Genomic DNA, 14,806 nt, shown 5'->3' with positions numbered 1-14,806 from the left:
ATTCAAACCCAAAAGGGTTATTTTCAAATTAACTTCTATAATTTTGAATCTAATTCAATTCTACACCATTTTTCTAATTCCTTTTAATGTACATGAAATTGAAGTTATATGACCCTTAGGAAAATATTTGCATATATGACATTAAGATTAAAACTAATTAATTCTTCTATATTCAAAATTAAACCAATGTTTAATTTTCCATAAACTTGATTTTTTTTTTCTTTAATAAAATTTCTTCCTTCTTTTCTTCAAAACATGAAATCGTTTACCTTAAATTCCTCAAAATCCATAATGCATGTATAAAACGCTTATCAAATCCAACCAAATTTTACATCATCAAGCTCAATTTATAATTTGACTTCTTAATTTATATCACAATTTAATCCCAAGCTCATAAACTTTAAAATATGAATTAAATTCTAAAATCTTGAAAACTTACCATGCATGCAATGATAAACTTCAAATATGTGAAGGATGAAGAAAATCAAACTCAAATAATTAATCTCAACATCAATTTCTTAATAATTAATTTCTACTTTATTTTCCATGATCATCCACATGCATGTAACCCTTTCATGTTTAGAACCCAATTTCCTTCATATCTAACCCAAATTTAAACTTATCAATCTTTTACACATGAATTAAATCTAAAACCTTGAAAGTCCAACATGCATGCAAGGATGAATTTCAAGTTTGTGAAGAATAATAGAAATCAAACTCTAACTACTTAATTTCCAAATATATTTCCATGATCTTAACACATAATTCAAAATTTCTTCATCTTCTTGCTAATTCCTATTAATTACATGATATGAGTCCAATTCCATCCTTAATTTCAAGTGTGATACAAGAATTCTACAACAATCAAGGTTAAAATCCTTACCTTTAACCTCCCATAGCTGAATTTCTTTTAAATTCCTTGAGTCCTCTCCTTTATCTTCATGTAGATCTCATAAACTCATTTCTCCAAAGTTTCTTCCAGCATAAGAGTTGGACCTCTCTCTCTCTCTCTCTCTCTCTCTCTCTCCCGTGCACTCTCTCTAATTTGACTCCAGCAAAAACAAAGCTTTTTGACTCCATTCTTCATCTTTTATTTTATTATTTTATTTATCAATTTAGTGGGACACTTGTCCACATAATATGAATCCATGTTTCAGTAGCTTGACACACTAATCACACTTGATTTCCAGCACATCACATACACACACACATGCACTCATCTAAGGCTCCCAACACAACACTCTCACATGCACACACTAACAGATGTCTTTGTACTCACACTTTATTTTCAGTACACCCACACCCACATGCACTCTCAAATTTTTAAGCCATTATACTAATTAATTTAATTGAGCAATACCTAATCTAAATGAACCTTGATTGACACAAAATTAATTAATTATTACTAATCTTAAATCCCACCTAATTTAATTAGTCTAATTGACTTTTATTAGAGTTTGATTAAATATATTATTATTATTATTATTATTTTATTTTATTTTTTATAAAAATACAGGATTTTTCAGTTTAAAAATATACAAACTGTTAAATTCAAAATATTGTGAATAATTACTTAAGAAAATTGAATATATATTATTTTTATTATACAAAAATACGGGGTTTCACAGTGGCAGTGTCAATCCGAAACTATGAAGAGTGTCGCATAACATCAAGAACACTGGTTTGGACATGCTGACAGCATCTTCAAACCGGCCTTGGTGACCGTTAAATAACTCATACATCCATAAACGTCCTGTAAGTATGGATGTATTTCGAGGCACTTTGTGATAATGGTTGTAGTAATATGTAGCTACACTGTTATACGCCTTTAGGAAGTTGTGATCAGTTTCGACCACCATTTCCCGTGCAATTTCATCGATAGCTTCCCGGGCTGCATTACTGGGCACAGTGTAACTAGGACCTGCGTCGTCTGCCATTTTGGAAACCTATAACGCAGAATATATAGAGCCAAGCTGGTTTACCAAAATCTGACTTCGCAAGTACGAGGCTGCTTACCAAGAAAATTATTACGACTTTGGACAATGAAAGAAGCAGATTGGGGCGAGGGTAAGAAAGGAGACAACCACACTGATTTGTGGTGTTCTCTAAAGAAATGAATGATGAGATGAGCAAAGATTGTGGTGAGACCTTTGAAGCTAACATGTCAACTGATTTGTGGTCTTATATAAAGAAATCAAAGATGAGCATGCGCAAAGATTGGGGTGGGACCTTTGAAACCAAAATTTCAACAAACCAACAAAAACGGATTCTCTTCTTTGAAACCAAAAAATTGAGCATGCGTAAAAAAGGATTCTCTTCTTTGAAACCAAGATTGTGGTGGGACCGTTGAAACCAAAATTTCAACAACTTCACGTGGTGTCCATGCAAATTGGGCAACACACAAATTATTGGGGGCTTCAACAAAAAGGGGTTCTCTTCTTTTTGGTAATAGATACCAAATTATTGGTGTATATGAAACTGTGTGCTGGGCCGACAAAACATGTAAGAAAAACAAAAACCAATCCTCACTTGTCATTTTTTCATTACCCACTTTAATAAAAATGGAGTATTCATTATAATATAAATAAATAGATAAAAACAAAACAACGATTCGAATATCGTCCTTATATTTTTAACAACAAAAATTGGAAATTAGTGATAAATTATTACCATTTTTTGACCAAATTTTTTGTCTCAAAAAGTAAAAATTTTTTAGACCAAATTATTTTGTCCCAAAAAATCTATTTATTAATAACCTTTTAAAAATTGTCCCTAAAAGTCTTGTTTTTATTTTTCGGGACGACCCTAAAAATTATAAATTTAATTATTAATATGTATAAAACTTTTCATTATTTTAATTTAATTTTTTAAAAAAGTAACCTGACGTGTAATCAACTAATTTCGTGCACTTCCTACCAAAACTAGTGACTTGTGTTTATGGAGGTTGTTTCCTCGCCTAATCAAAAGGAGTAAAAAAATTACTCAAACTGATTTGAAACCAGTATATTATATTTGATTTGATTAATTTTGATTGAGATATCAAATATTACGTTTTCACAATTTCAAACCATTACATCATGTATTTGATTTGAATAATTTTAACTGAGATTTAAAATTTTACTTTTTCACTTTGTAATATGATAGATTTTAATACGAACTTTACAACTCTCTAGCAAGAAAGGTGAAGGTGAATCTCATCTCGTGTGATAAAATTATATCTGATTGATTTTAAAATTTTTGTTATTAATTTAACAAATTATAGATGGATGAGATTGACAAAGTGGTCCGAACCACCAAAAATGAACTCATCCAAAAGGGCCGATAGAATGTATTGGTCATCACCATCACTGAAGTGACCAAAAATGAACTCATCCAAAATGGTCTATAGATAATGTATTTATGTTTCATCAAAAAGAAATGATAATAAACCTATTTGGCAGCAACAAGCATATACTACAACATCAACATCATCACACAAATATTATCAACTGATAATGTCCGAAAAATTCAACCAACAATGCCATCGTTTTGGGAAGGAAGGATATTTGCCCAACTGTTTGTTCCAAGGGAGAGAAAAACAAAAAGCAACACACAAACATTACATAAGAAACATTACATCAATATTCATTACCAGCCACCACCCAAACATTAATAAAGAAGCAACACACAAATATTAATAAGGAAACACAAATTATTTGCTGCGAAATCTCAGAACCAGCCACCACCCATTCCGGGATTTGCTGCTGATGGGCCACCAATGCATTGCTCACGGGACTTCTTCGTTCGCAACCAAGCAATGACAGCCGTGTCTGTAGGAATCGACATCATTATGGCTTGATTTGCAGGGTTGTCATGTACCGATTGAGCAAAAGGAACTAGCGGGTCTTGCGGATCCAGCCCTTCCAGCGAATACAACCGTGTCATACACTTCTGAATTAGGTGCTGTGCCGAATCTGCGTAATCATGTGAGACGCGGATTTGTCGTTGTTGTAATTTCACGGAGGATGCAAGGTTTTCCATACTACTCGCCAACAGAGAAGCTCCCTCACTCAGCCCTCTTTTTCGCTGTGGGTGTGTTGGGCCTGGCGATTTGCGTTTGTTCATGCCACTAGTTGGTGTGTCGTCAGTGTTAATTCCCGACGACGCAGCGTGCACGGTTGCCGGCGTGCCATCCTCTTGCGCAACAGTGTGCTGCACAGTGTGTTCATGCTGCGCGGCAGGCTGGAAAGGGGGCAGCCCGCTGCTGTCCTCGCAGTCTTCGTCAGGCGCCTGCGAAGTACCGTCATCGGGTGCCCCAGGTTCGAACGCTGCACCTGGTGTCCATGCATATTTTCCGGTTGCTGTAGTGCCTTCGTACACCCTTCGCATGAGGTCCATGTGCTCCAACGGTTTTGTTTTGAACTTGATTGCATTCTTGTCAACCTGGGAAAAACAACCAAAAACCCATCGGAAGAACTTCATGTCAGATAGTGAAACAGAGAATAATGGGGAGCAAACACAGGCAGCAAAGAAATAGGCTTATGTATCCATGTAAATGACGTACATAATAACGGTTATTTGTAGATTATTTATTGAAATAAAAAATAGATTGATTCGGTAGTCACATAATTTCAATATGTTTGTGTTAAAGAAATAGATAATGTAGCCCATAACCAACCTATTTGGATGATCTATTTTGTTCATTTTATGGACTTATATTTGTAGATTATTTATTAAAATAAAAAATAAATTGAACTAGACAGTCACATAATTTCATTATGTTTGTCTTAAAGAAATAAATAATATATTTTCGAAAGCATACCTTTTATTGGGTCAAAATGAGTACTATTATTGGGTGAATAATATTTTTATTAATAATTTACATACAGCGGATTCAAAGGAGCAACGGTTCGAATTATGAATTTGAAGGCTGTAGTGGGCTCAACAGAACCAACTAGATGGCTCAATCTTCTCTTCAGTTAACAGAGAAGTTAGATCCCATTACAAATATTATGTAAAAAATTGAAATGGAGATACAAGGTAATAAACAAACAACACGTACGGGTCAAAAAAAATTTCAAAGAAATACAAAAAGAAAGGCCTCTATGCTGATAAGGAGATATGAATTGTAACTTCTTATTAAGGTACATAAACTCGTAACCAACGGATTAACTTATTATTTTATTTTATAGGCTACCTTATGAGGGAGTCGTTCGAGTATTTTGTCTAAAGTTTCTTACAAGTATTAAGATTGTGGTTAGATTATTAATTTAGAGAAGTAACTTAGAAAGAGGGGGGAAAAAATGTGAGTGAAATGTTGTACTTTATAATTCAGTGGATTTTGGAGAGAAAGTGAGTAGTAAGTTGAATATATGGCTTAGATATAATCATGTAAGGTAAGAGATGATTATAGTGGTTTGAAATATGAGACTATGGTTCTAAATGTAGTAACACTTAACTTTTTTGTCCCAATAAAGGATGATGTATAATAGTAGTTTTTGTTCTTCTTTGTGACCTCCCAAAAAGCAAAGAATCATTCACATTTATCAACCATTTTGTAATTTATCAAATTAAGTAAGCATAATGAAAAAATAATAATGTTAATAATCTAATGGGGAAAAAAATTAGGATAAAGAAAAGATGTATTCTTTCTTTATATTATTTCCATGATAGTGGTAAATAATACTCTAGTCCCAGTCCAAAATGTTATTAGTTTAAGGTTCTAATCAAGTTTCATGTACTAATTTTATTTCTTAAATTATTATGTACATATAATAACATGAATTAGAGATTCCTATGGTGGTGGGCTACATCCACAAGGCTAATTAGAGACACAGTACGAAATGTCACAATTATTTATGTTTAGACCAAACTAAAAAAACTAGGGTGTACGTAATAATCTACACAACGCGCCATTGAAAATAAGCTTAAGCATTGACAATACTAACGGTTTAAGTATCCATGTAAATGATGTACGTAAAACTCAATGGAAATGTTACTTTTTCGTAATGTGCCCACCAGTCGTCAGATGCTTGTATCAAACCCGTGGCTTCATTGTAACTGATGCCAGTTGGCCCATGCCTGCTGTCCATCAATTTCGACCATGACTGCCAATCCTTTTTTAGCAACGCGTACTTGTTCTGCAGTTGCTTGACGTCATGCACCTTATTTGTACGGTCCAGAAAGCCCTTGCTTATAGCTCGATATCCATGCATTGTCATTGTATGGAAGCTCCCCTTGAAACCAACGTCCAACTCTTTGATAACAAGTTCCAAAAAAATCCGCACCGTGTCAGAGTCCCAAGATGCTTTATGCACGTTTGTGGACTGCTGCTGCGTCTGTTTACTACCGCGTTTGCGCAAAGCTTTGGAAGGCGTCGACTGCGTTTGGGACTGCTCCATTTGCGTACTACAATGCAACAACAATTATGGTATACGTGGAAAAATTGAAGACATTGAAACTCATAATGCAAATAAAATAAAAAACATATAAACAACTATGTAACACAAGCCTCCAATCCAACCGTCTTAGAACATTGTTATTGTTTTTTTCGTCGGCTCACCCTACAGGTCTCCAATGATTTCCTCAAAATGTGTACCACAGAACGAACTCATCTGTGTAATTAAAAAGCAACATAGTGGACAATACAGAAACAACTTTACAACAGAAATCCTAGAGCATGTACCCTGGTCAATGGGATCTCTTCACAAACAAAATCAATGAACACTAACAATTGTATGCTAATCCGAAACTTCCTCAAAATATCTATTAGATAATGAACTTGTCTGTAAAACTAGAAGGTGATAGAGGACATTACAGAACAACTTTGCCAGAGGAACCCTAAAGAATGTTCCCTGGCAATTGTCAATGGACCATTATCTCTTCACAAATGACATCAATGAATACTCAAAACAATTTATATGCTACTCCAACCCCTTAATATAGGATTTTGGTTGCAATGAAGAGTGCCTTTAAACAAATATCTCAAGTATGAATATCACATTCCATGGCAGAAAACCAAATTCAATTAGAAAAGCTTCTCCATAAAAACAAATATATTAAAGATGGTAGGTTGTTTTTCAAAATATGATTCCAAAATTTCCATAAGATAAAAATGTGCCCAACCAAGACCCAGAAGGATCAGTGTCATTTTTTTGAAGTAGCTATACTTTATTTTTTGGACAGATGGGCTATAAAGGAATGCATTTTTACTAAACAATAACAAAATTTGCAGATCAGTATCCCAGTGGTTTTCTTTGTTCCATTTCTCCCACCCGCATCGTTTCCAGCAAAACTCTATGAAATTGAAAAAAAAAAAAATCATAACAAAAATCAAAAATTACAACAACAATCTGTAGACACACAACAATCACAACAACAACATCATCGTCTTCCTTGAAGTTGGTCTTGTTCATCTTTAGAGACAGAGGGTTCAACTGATTGTGAACTTCGAACTGAAATCGTGGAGAGATGCTTAGATCGTGAAACAGATCACCGAACCGAAATGAACATCTTACAACCAGATCTGTAGATCTGGTTTGAGTTTCGGATTCATAGAAGGTTTCAGTAGAGAGAAGAGAGGGTTTCGGTGTTACAGATAAGAGAAGAGAGGTAGAAAAGAGAAAAAGTTTTGGAACAAAATCAGAGAAAGGAGAGCGAGAGTGAGAAAATTAATTTGCGTGGAAGAGATGTTACCTTGTAGTTAGGGAGAAACCAGCCGGCGTGGTGTAGATCTGGTCGAAAGTGATGCAGATCTGGGCGATGGATTGTCCGACAGCCGTCGGTTGCTGTTAAGTTGCGATCGAGTCGAGGTCGGACTTCCCCACGGCTGTTGCGGTGCTGGACGGTGAAGGCTGCGACAGATCTCCGGCGTCGCTGGTGTGGATATCTCCGCAGACGGATTGTCCCCTTTGTGGCTATCTCGGCAGAACTCGACTGATTCACAGAGAGAGAGAGAAGGGGTGTCATACCCACAACTCGCCCCTAGAAGTTTGGGCATGACCACTTCAGTAACGGACACTTAACCTGTTATATATATATCATATGGGGCCTGAACGGAAGCATTAAAAATAAATAGATAAATAATAATGAACAATTAAACTCCATTGAGCTATTCCTACATGCCAGGATCTCATTCATCACATGCATTATACCGGATAAATAAAGCTCCAAACTATATCCCAGAGTATGTACATACACATTTACAGTTCTAGCCCTACAGTCGGGCGTATACAAAAACAAACATGAAAGGTAAATACAACCACCTTAGATGGACACTCATAAGCAAACCAACATCTTGACAACTTAAGAATTAAATGACTTAAACAGTGCCTGAACATATGAAGGTTGACAAAAGGAAGCGGCGTCTTGACTAGGACTGACCGCCTGATTGGTAACCTACAGAAACAGACATAACAGAGGGTGAGCTGGCTCAGTGAATAGTAATACATACATAAACCAATGCTTAACTTGAAACATAATTCATATCAATGAACAAAAAGGTGCAAAGTTCACATAGTTATTCTGAATCTGTGCAAAGTACATAACGGCCTTAGGCCCAATCCTGCAACATAAACATAGTGACTATAAAGCCTTTGAAACATGGTGGCACGAGGCCCTTGAAACGTGTGGCACGAGGCCCTTGTAACTTGTGGCATAAAGCCCTTGAAAATGGCATGAAGCCCTTGTAAACATATTGGCATTAAAGCCCTTGAAAATGGCATGAAGCCCTTGAAAATGGCATGAAGCCCTTGTAAATATATTGGCATTAAAGCCCTTGTAAATGGCATGAAGCCCTTGTAAACATGTTGGCATTAAAGCCCTTGAAAATGGCATGAAGCCCTTGAAAATATATTGGCATTAAAGCCCTTGAAAATGGCATGAAGCCCTTGAAAATATATTGGCATTAAAGCCCTTGAAAATGGCATGAAGCCCTTGTAAATGTATTGGCATTAAAGTCCTTGAAAATGCACTTGAAACTTGTGGCACAGGGCCCTTGAAATACACTTGAAACTTGTACATACGTAAACTTGTAACATAGCTTGTAACATACTTAAGCTTGTATCGTACTTAAACTTGTAACATACTTAAATTTATAGCATACGTGAACTTGTAACATGCTTATACTTGTCATATACTTGAACTTGTAACGTACATACAATTGTAACTTAATTATTTAAACCACGGTATTATTACCCTGGGTAAGGGCCATGTGCTAAGGATATCATGAATTCATTAATTCAAATGTAACATATCATAACTAGAGTATTTCTTGATTATTTAGACTTGTTGGCCTTTAGCTCTTACATATATTGGCATTAAACTTGTTGGCATTTAGCCCAAACATTATCATAGCAAACTTAATTCAGAGTCTTACAGAATTCCAGAATCATAGGAAGGTTGTTTCATTCTTTCTCTTACTTATGTAATTTCCTTGAATCATTTACACAAACACATAACATTTATCTTCCCTGAATCATTTACATACATATAACATTTATCTTCCTTGAATCATTTACATACATATAACATTTATCTTCCTTGAATCATTTACATACATAAATAACGGAATTAACAGAATACTAGTGGCAAGCATTAACGGTGGTAAAGCGTACTACTACTCACAGTGTTCCGGTGCGTGGTCCGTCCTTGTAGCTAATCCTACACAAGTCACGTAATTCAAACATAATTCATCATAGTATAACATCATTTAGTTCATTAACACCATTTGTAACTTCACATAATTCACAATAAATCTTTGAATCCTATTTCAACATTCTAAAACCAAGTTCGTATCATTTATATCCTTAATAGATTATTTCTCTAATTTTCCTTTACATGATAGCATGAATTTCAACATTTATAACAAGATTCATTCGCAAATTCTAAACATAAGTTCCAACATTCCCAAACTCCAATTCAACTTGAACACATATACTTCAATACTTTAATTTCATTACTCTACTTTCAACTTGAGCCAATTTATTGGTTGTCATCATTAATCAACCTAGGGTTTCCAAGAAAATGAGGATTTTTAACAAAAAAATCAAACTTCTTAAATCATCACTTTTAATTCCAATTTTCCCAATGATTCTACATCTAGGATTCCCAATCCATCATTTAAACTCACCAATTTAACTCCCAACATCACAAACCCTAAAACCCCCAATTCTCATACCATACACTACATGCTCAAAATGGAAATTTGTACATTTATATAATGAAAACACCATAAATCTATCTATCAATATAAGTAGTGAAGTGGATTAGAACCCCTACCTCAAGAACCATGCAAGAAAAGTAAGCTTTAAGAAGAATCCTTCGCAATCCCGAATTCCAATCGGTTAAAAGTGTTGATCCTTTCTTGTTCTCCATCCTTGATGTAAGAATCATGGTGGATTGTTGATCAAAGTAAAGGAAATCAAGGTTTTGGGGCTAGGGTTTCAGACGTAGAATGAGAGGAAAGAAGAGGGGAAAAGAAAATATCAAGAATGATCTAGAAATCCCGATTATAAAGCTGCTGTCCCGAAAATCCCGCTCGAGCGTCCCTATTCCCGCTCGAGCGGACCTGCTCTCAGCACAGATTCCAAAACTTCAAACAGATGTAACTCTTCCATCCGAACTCCGTTTTAGGTCGTTCTTGTGTCCAAATTGAAGCCCCGGAAATAAGCTTTCCAATGGTTCTAACCTCACATCCAAATTCCAAGTGTGGAACAAGAAAAGGGCAAAAGAGTGACGATTGGTCGTAAACGAATTATTCAAATTAAAGTTTTTGATCCAATCTTACTTTACCATCATATTACCGCCTCAACCAATACTCCAAAATAGAATAGAAAGTTCCAAAACACTAATAAAAATATCCAAAAATGAACCCCTGTGCCTCAGAAATACAACTCAACTTGGAGACTCACTCGAGCGCCCAACCTTGCACTCGAGTGCGAAGACCAACAAAGACGTCCGCTCGAGCGTCAACTCCCCCGCTCGAGCGGAAAATCACAACTCCCAGAATCTCAGGCCGTCTGCACAATTTGCTGGAAACCCCAAAAGTACGCTCGAGCGCCCACTGCTCCGCTCGAGCGGAGGAAAAAAGTTCCAAATTCTATGGTAAAGGTCACAAATCCCAGTTTCAAAGGCATAACTCAACGGATCATTCTTCAATTCCAATAGAAAACACATTAACCCCTAATTAAATAAGGCTAACTTTCTATACGCATTTTTGGGGTCGTTACAAGGGGATCTTCGGGTGAGAGGTTAAAAGGGTTGAGGAAGGAATAAAAAAAATAGGGGCAGAATAGTATTTTTACCCTCCGTAGGTCACACACAATTTTGGCCGCCCAAAACATGAAAGTAGGGTGACTGTTTGGCTTTTTTGATAACTTTTTGACTTTTTGGCACTACGCCAAAATTGGGCTTTAGCGGCGGTTTTTTACCGCCGTTAAAGGCTGTAAAACCGCTGTTAAAACCTTTAACGATGGTATTAACGGCGGTTTCGTTATCGCCGTTTATGCACGTGTCGGAAAAAGTACAACCGTCGTAAAAAGGTAAATTACCGTCGTTAAAAGTCGACCAAAAACGGCGGTAATATAGGACCAAAAACGGCGGTTTTTTACCGCCGTAAATAGGCTCAGATTTTTTCAAAAAGTAATTCTTTCTTCTTGCACTCCCCAAGTTTTGAACCCAAAACCTCTCATCCACCCACACCAACCACTCTGCCATAGCCACTCTTCATGAAATATATTTCCTAAATAAATATTTAAACATTACTTTTACTTTATTATAGATGGTTTCGCCGGAGCTCGCCGGAGTTTCGCCGGAGCACGCCGAAGTTTCGCCGGAGCTCTGCCGGCAAAGACCGCCGTCATTAACGGCGGTAATGATTAGGCATTAGCGGCGGTTTTGTTACCGCCGTTAAAGGCCGGCATTAGCGGCGGTTTTGTTACCGCCGTTAATAGAGGGTTTCATTACTGTCGTTAAAGACACTTTAGTGGCGATTTTTTTAACGGCGGTAACGAAACCGCCGTTAATGATAAATTAACGGCGGTATTAATGGCGGTTTTCGTTACCGCCGTTAATAGTACATTTAACGGCGGTTTTCGTTACCGCCGTTAAAAAAATCGCCGTTAATGCCCTGTTTTGGCGTAGTGTGGCTTTTTCGCCGCATCCCAAACTTGGCCTAAATTAGCATGTTCTCAAACGAGGCCTTAGTGCAATTAACCCTTTATATAATTATGGATTTTACATAATTTCACAAATTTAATTTCAACTAACAAATGTCGCTATACTAATAGACGCACAAATACAACTTCTCTTACATCTTCAACCTAATATCACCACACACCAATATTCTCTCGTACTCATAATCTCACTCAACTTAACTCAATAATATTATTATTAACCACACCTTTAATATCACCACCCCAATATCCAACATAATCCAGCCCTACGCTATCCCTATTTGGGATAAACTCCTATTCACCTCTATTTGGGATAAACTCCCATTCATACTTTACTTCTCTATATGTATACATATTTTTCTTGTGGGTTTTAATTTAGGCTCATTTTGATGATCTAAATCATCTACTTCATAGGTATCATAGTAAAAGTTATCCATAAAAAAAATTAGGTTTATCGGACAATTATAAACACATAAACAAATCATGTTTTATTTTACAAAACAAATGGTTTAAATTTGCAATCCTATTTTCTATTCATTTTGTAAAACAAAACGTGATTTGTTACTGTGTTTATAATTATCCGATAAAATCTAATTTTTTATATCGATAATTTTTACTATAAAGCTTATAAAAAAGATGATTTGAATAATCAAAATGAATCTAAATTAAAAGGAAAATGTTTGGTGGCCACAAATTCTGTGGCTCAAATGAGCCGAAAATGTCAAAACGACGTCGTTTTGACATTTTCGGAGTTGTTTTGTACCCAAAACGACGTCGTTTTGATATTTTCGGATCATTTAAATCACAAAATTTGTGACCACCAATCATTGTCCAAATTAAAATTTATAAAAAGAATATGAATAAATATAAGGAAATAAATATGGTGGGGAGCGTATCCCTATAGTATCCCTATACCAATACCAATAGCAATACGAATACTCATTTCCATGCTGAGTTCACTCATGCTTTTGAATGAAATCCCTGACATCTCTAATTAACATAGAAGACTCTGGCAATTCAGGAAACCAATAAAAAGCATGGACTGCATTTGGGTACTCAACCAAACATGTCTCTACACCACACTTCTTCAACCAACCATGATATCTTCTCTGCCTGTCCTGCAGTGGATCAAAACCCCCAACAACCACCATCGTCGCGGGAAACTTCACCCCCGAAATACTGGCCGATTTCGGACCCGAAACATTCACAACCTCGTGATCGCGGTCCGATTTTTCGGGCAAAAACGCTCTCCACAACCAGTCCGTGATCTCGGTGCTCACCAATGGCACTCTGGCGAGCCTGAGCTCCGATTCGGTGCGCTTTTCGCCACCGAAGAACGGCTGTACCGCGATCACTCCGGCTATCTTCACTCTCCTGAATTCCTCCTCGGCGGCGCGGACCGCCGCGTGGTGGGCTATGTTGGCGCCGGCGCTGTCGCCGGTGATGAAGCAGCGGCTGAGATCGGCGATCGGAGGCAAAACGGCGTCGTCGAGGAATTTGAGAGCGTCGAGAGCGTCGTCGAATTGGGAGGGGAAGCGGTGTTCGGGAGCGAGGCGGTAGTTGACGGAGACGACGACGGCGGGTAGGGTTCCAGCGAGGCCGCGGCAGAAGCGGTTGTAGATTTTGGTGTTGGCGGAGAAGTAGACGAATCCACCGCCGTGGAAGTAGACGATGACGGGGAGGCTGGTGGTGGTGGGGGTGATGGTGGGGGTGTAGAGGCGGAACCAGAGATTGAGAGAAGAGTCGATTGTGGTGTCGGAGGTGGTGACGCCGTGGATGGGTTTGGTGGCGGAGGGAGGAGATTTGAGGTCGAGGAAGGTGGTGAGGCGGCGGTTGACGGTGCCGTTGGGGCGGCGAGAGGTGTTGACAGCAAAGGTGTAGGCGGAGAGTAAGAGTTTGATCTTCCATGGAAGGGCTGGTTTGGGTTTGGTTTCACTAGCCATTGAACCTTCTTCACTTCTCTCACTCTGTTATGGTGAAGAAACCTACTATACTATACAATAGTTTTATAGTATGATAAGCTCTCGTGCTATTGGCCGAACGAGAATGCGTTTGGAAAACAAACATTCCAAGTTGTCGGGTTATTTGAAGAAAAAATTGCTTTGGTAACGAGCACCTTAATTCATCTTTAATGATTTGAAGTAAATTTGACTCTTCACTCCACATCCCATTTCTCTCTCTCATTAGACATCAAAATAGACATAATATATTAAAAATGCAGCACCACTTTAATTTAAGGGATACTATGATGTTTATCGACCAACTTGACCTGGTAACTTATTTTAATTCATTTGTTTGACAGTATGGATGGACTGACGTGGGTAACTTTTTTAAAAATCTTTGGATAGATACTGTAATAATTCTGATTCATGATTAACGTTAATCCATGATTAATTATGCTTAATTAGTGATTAAGGTGAAATGCTGAAGTAAAATGCATGTGTGTGTTGCATTGTGGTGTTTATATCTGTTAGGCGTAGAAAGATTTGTTCGTGTTTTAGTTTCGATTTGCGAATTGAAAGCCTTATCGGCGTTCGAATCAGAAAATGACTTGATTTATGTGTTAATTAGGATTTATAGAATTTTATGGTAGGTTTAATTAAAATTCGGTTCGGAGCGATTAAATTAGATTAAATTAATGCCCACTAATTAAC

At 37.0% G+C, this 14,806-nt stretch overlaps 1 protein-coding gene and 1 pseudogene across 3 annotated transcripts; both read right to left on the bottom strand.

The window, feature by feature from the left end:
- Positions 1-3,432: 3,432 nt before the first annotated feature.
- On the bottom strand, positions 3,433-12,845 carry LOC145788748 (uncharacterized). 2 transcript variants are annotated; one of them, XM_082892864.1, is made up of 3 exons: positions 7,675-12,845; positions 5,979-6,387; positions 3,433-4,422 (listed from the first exon to the last, which is right to left on the bottom strand). In XM_082892864.1, the coding sequence occupies exons 2-3, from the start codon at positions 6,378-6,380 to the stop codon at positions 3,709-3,711; spliced, it is 1,116 nt and encodes a 371-aa protein (XP_082748990.1). In that variant the 5' UTR covers positions 6,381-6,387; positions 7,675-12,845; the 3' UTR covers positions 3,433-3,708. The 2 variants fall into 2 exon arrangements, with proteins under 2 accessions (XP_082748990.1, XP_082748989.1); XM_082892863.1 differs by having other exon boundaries at positions 5,979-7,801.
- Positions 12,846-12,979: 134 nt separating this feature from the next.
- On the bottom strand, positions 12,980-14,357 carry LOC114306771 (putative carboxylesterase 18 pseudogene; annotated as a pseudogene). Its single transcript, XR_014342955.1, has one exon. The product of XR_014342955.1 is annotated as a putative carboxylesterase 18 pseudogene (transcript).
- Between the last annotated feature and the right edge of the window lie 449 nt (positions 14,358-14,806).

The sequence above is a fragment of the Camellia sinensis genome, chromosome 10, assembly GCF_055761805.1.
Source record: "Camellia sinensis isolate YWXY chromosome 10, ASM5576180v1, whole genome shotgun sequence".
Lineage (NCBI taxonomy): Eukaryota > Viridiplantae > Streptophyta > Magnoliopsida > Ericales > Theaceae > Camellia > Camellia sinensis.
Note: the sequence above shows the minus strand (reverse complement) of the source record. Positions and strands in the feature narration are given on the sequence as shown.